The sequence below is a fragment of the Electrophorus electricus genome, chromosome 8, assembly GCF_013358815.1.
Source record: "Electrophorus electricus isolate fEleEle1 chromosome 8, fEleEle1.pri, whole genome shotgun sequence".
Lineage (NCBI taxonomy): Eukaryota > Metazoa > Chordata > Actinopteri > Gymnotiformes > Gymnotidae > Electrophorus > Electrophorus electricus.
Window position 1 is genome coordinate 13,315,123 of NC_049542.1, and position 553 is coordinate 13,315,675.

The window sequence follows — 553 nt, forward strand, 5'->3', positions numbered from 1 at the left end:
ACCTCCTCACAGACGACTCTCAGCCTGTCCTCTTCACCTCCCTGCCTGCTCCCCTGCAGAATGAGGACATGCTCAGGAGGGTGGAGCAACTGTTCAGCTCATCCAATGTTGTGCTGAAGATTGAAGCTGGAAAATTGTGGACAGAGACTACATGCAACAGTGGACACCTCCCCTACATACTATGTACCATCATCCATGGCCTTGCATACCTGAGTGACACCCAGAAATAGGTGTGCTAAAACATAATATTTCATACAATACTAAAGCACCCTAGTACAGTTCAAATTATTAATGTACTTTTCCAATGCAAAAAAAAACAAAAAACACATTTAGTTTCACAGACACAAAGTGTGGCATGATATGTATGTTGCAAATAAACATTGTGTGTGTGATCCATACTAATACACACATTGCATATTTATCTGAAAGAATGCAGAATTTCAGTAAGGAGAATGTTGTTGTTTTGTTTGTGGGTCTTGATTTGTGGGTCATATTTGTGGGTCTTGAAACGTTTCACGTTTTATTCTCATTTTATTCAGACATTTTATTATTT

At 39.1% G+C, this 553-nt stretch overlaps 1 protein-coding gene across 1 annotated transcript in view; it reads left to right on the forward strand.

Annotated features, from left to right (window-relative positions):
- Positions 1–553, forward strand: part of gsdmea (gasdermin Ea) — a 13,822-nt gene extending 13,269 nt beyond the window's left edge. The window contains exon 10 of the mRNA XM_027014964.2: positions 1–553. This exon is cut by the window's left edge and continues 4 nt beyond it. Within this exon, the coding sequence (XP_026870765.2) occupies positions 1–230 (230 nt within the window). The 3' untranslated portion in view covers positions 231–553.